This window comes from Propithecus coquereli, unplaced genomic scaffold (genome assembly GCF_000956105.1).
Source record: "Propithecus coquereli isolate 6110/MARCELLA unplaced genomic scaffold, Pcoq_1.0 Scaffold5, whole genome shotgun sequence".
Classification (NCBI taxonomy): Eukaryota; Metazoa; Chordata; class Mammalia; order Primates; family Indriidae; genus Propithecus; species Propithecus coquereli.
Genome location: NW_012150840.1, coordinates 4,954,644 through 4,955,921, shown reverse-complemented (window position 1 = coordinate 4,955,921; position 1,278 = coordinate 4,954,644). Strand labels below are relative to the sequence as shown.

Below are 1,278 nucleotides of genomic sequence, written 5' to 3'. Positions count from 1 at the left end.
CAACAGTCTCCCTAATTTCTATACCACAATTTTTCTTTAAAAAGATGCTTTTAAAACCCCAGATAAAAATATAATGCCACAAATTCTTAGTTTGTAACTGACAAAAAATATCATTACTACTCAAACAAAAATGTCTTAAATATGCAGTTGAACATCAACATCCTGCATAAATGAGTAATATAGTAACTAATATATTTTAAGTAAGTTGAGTATATATTTTAATAACTGGAAGCACTACTTCCAGTTATTCCAGTTATTACTCTGGGTAAAATTAATTCCTAAGCTATAAGCTTTATATTATTTGAACATTTTTACAACGAGTATTTTTTAACTTAGCAATAAGATAAAAATACTAAAGATACACACAAAAAAGATCGATTTGTTAGAAAATAGAATTTATGGTCAATTAAATTAAATTATCACATACGTCAAGCCATCTATCCACAATAATATTAGCCTCTTTCTCAAAAGGGGATTCTTCAAAAGTTTTCATTTTATTTAGATGAAATTGTAGATTTTTGCAGATCTGGTTTATCTTGTCTATAACTTCTGAATGTTCATTAAATTCCTCTTTGACAACTTCAATCTGTAAAAAAGATATGAAAGATTTTTTTATATACTAACATGCTAAGAATGGCAATTCTATTATTGGCTATTTAGCTTTGAAAACAGTATCACATGAAAAGCAATTCCTTCTTACGGCATTCTTCTTTAAAGCAGGCTTTTATTGTCCCACTATCTCAATGAAAAGTTTTTAGAATCCTAACCACTGGTTCAATGATGATCCTATACTCAAATTTCCTTCTAATCTGCATGACAAAATATTTATAATGGTCTAAAACCACATTTCTTGCCCATGTGAAATAAGATTCTACCCAAAAAAGCACCCCCATTTAATGGTATTAAAAAATGATAGTTCCAGTATTTCTCTTACAGCAGTCATCTTTTTAATGTCAAAGAACTTGAAGTGCTTATCTGAATTAAAAAAAAAAAGAACTCTAAAACTTCTTTAATATGACTTCTTGTTTAATCTTCCATAATTCAAACACCATAATTTCTAACATAAAAGATTAGATGCTATTTTATCAAAAGGAAAATCTCCAATCACTTGGAAACTAAACAACATACTTCTACAGAAGAAGTCTACAGAAGAAGTCTCAGGGAAACTTTGAAATACATCAAATCGAATGACAATAAAGCACCAAAACTTGTGAAACACAGATGAAGTATTAATAAGAAGGAAAGTTATGGCACTAAATGCATACATTAGAAATGAGG

At 28.5% G+C, this 1,278-nt stretch overlaps 1 protein-coding gene across 1 annotated transcript in view; it reads right to left on the bottom strand.

Moving 5' to 3' along the window:
- The window catches only part of SYNE2 (spectrin repeat containing, nuclear envelope 2), a 295,242-nt gene that overhangs the window by 201,056 nt on the left and 92,908 nt on the right, over positions 1-1,278 (bottom strand). The window contains exon 32 of the mRNA XM_012656034.1: positions 428-586. Within this exon, the coding sequence (XP_012511488.1) occupies positions 428-586 (159 nt within the window). The remainder of the gene's footprint in view (positions 1-427; positions 587-1,278) is intronic.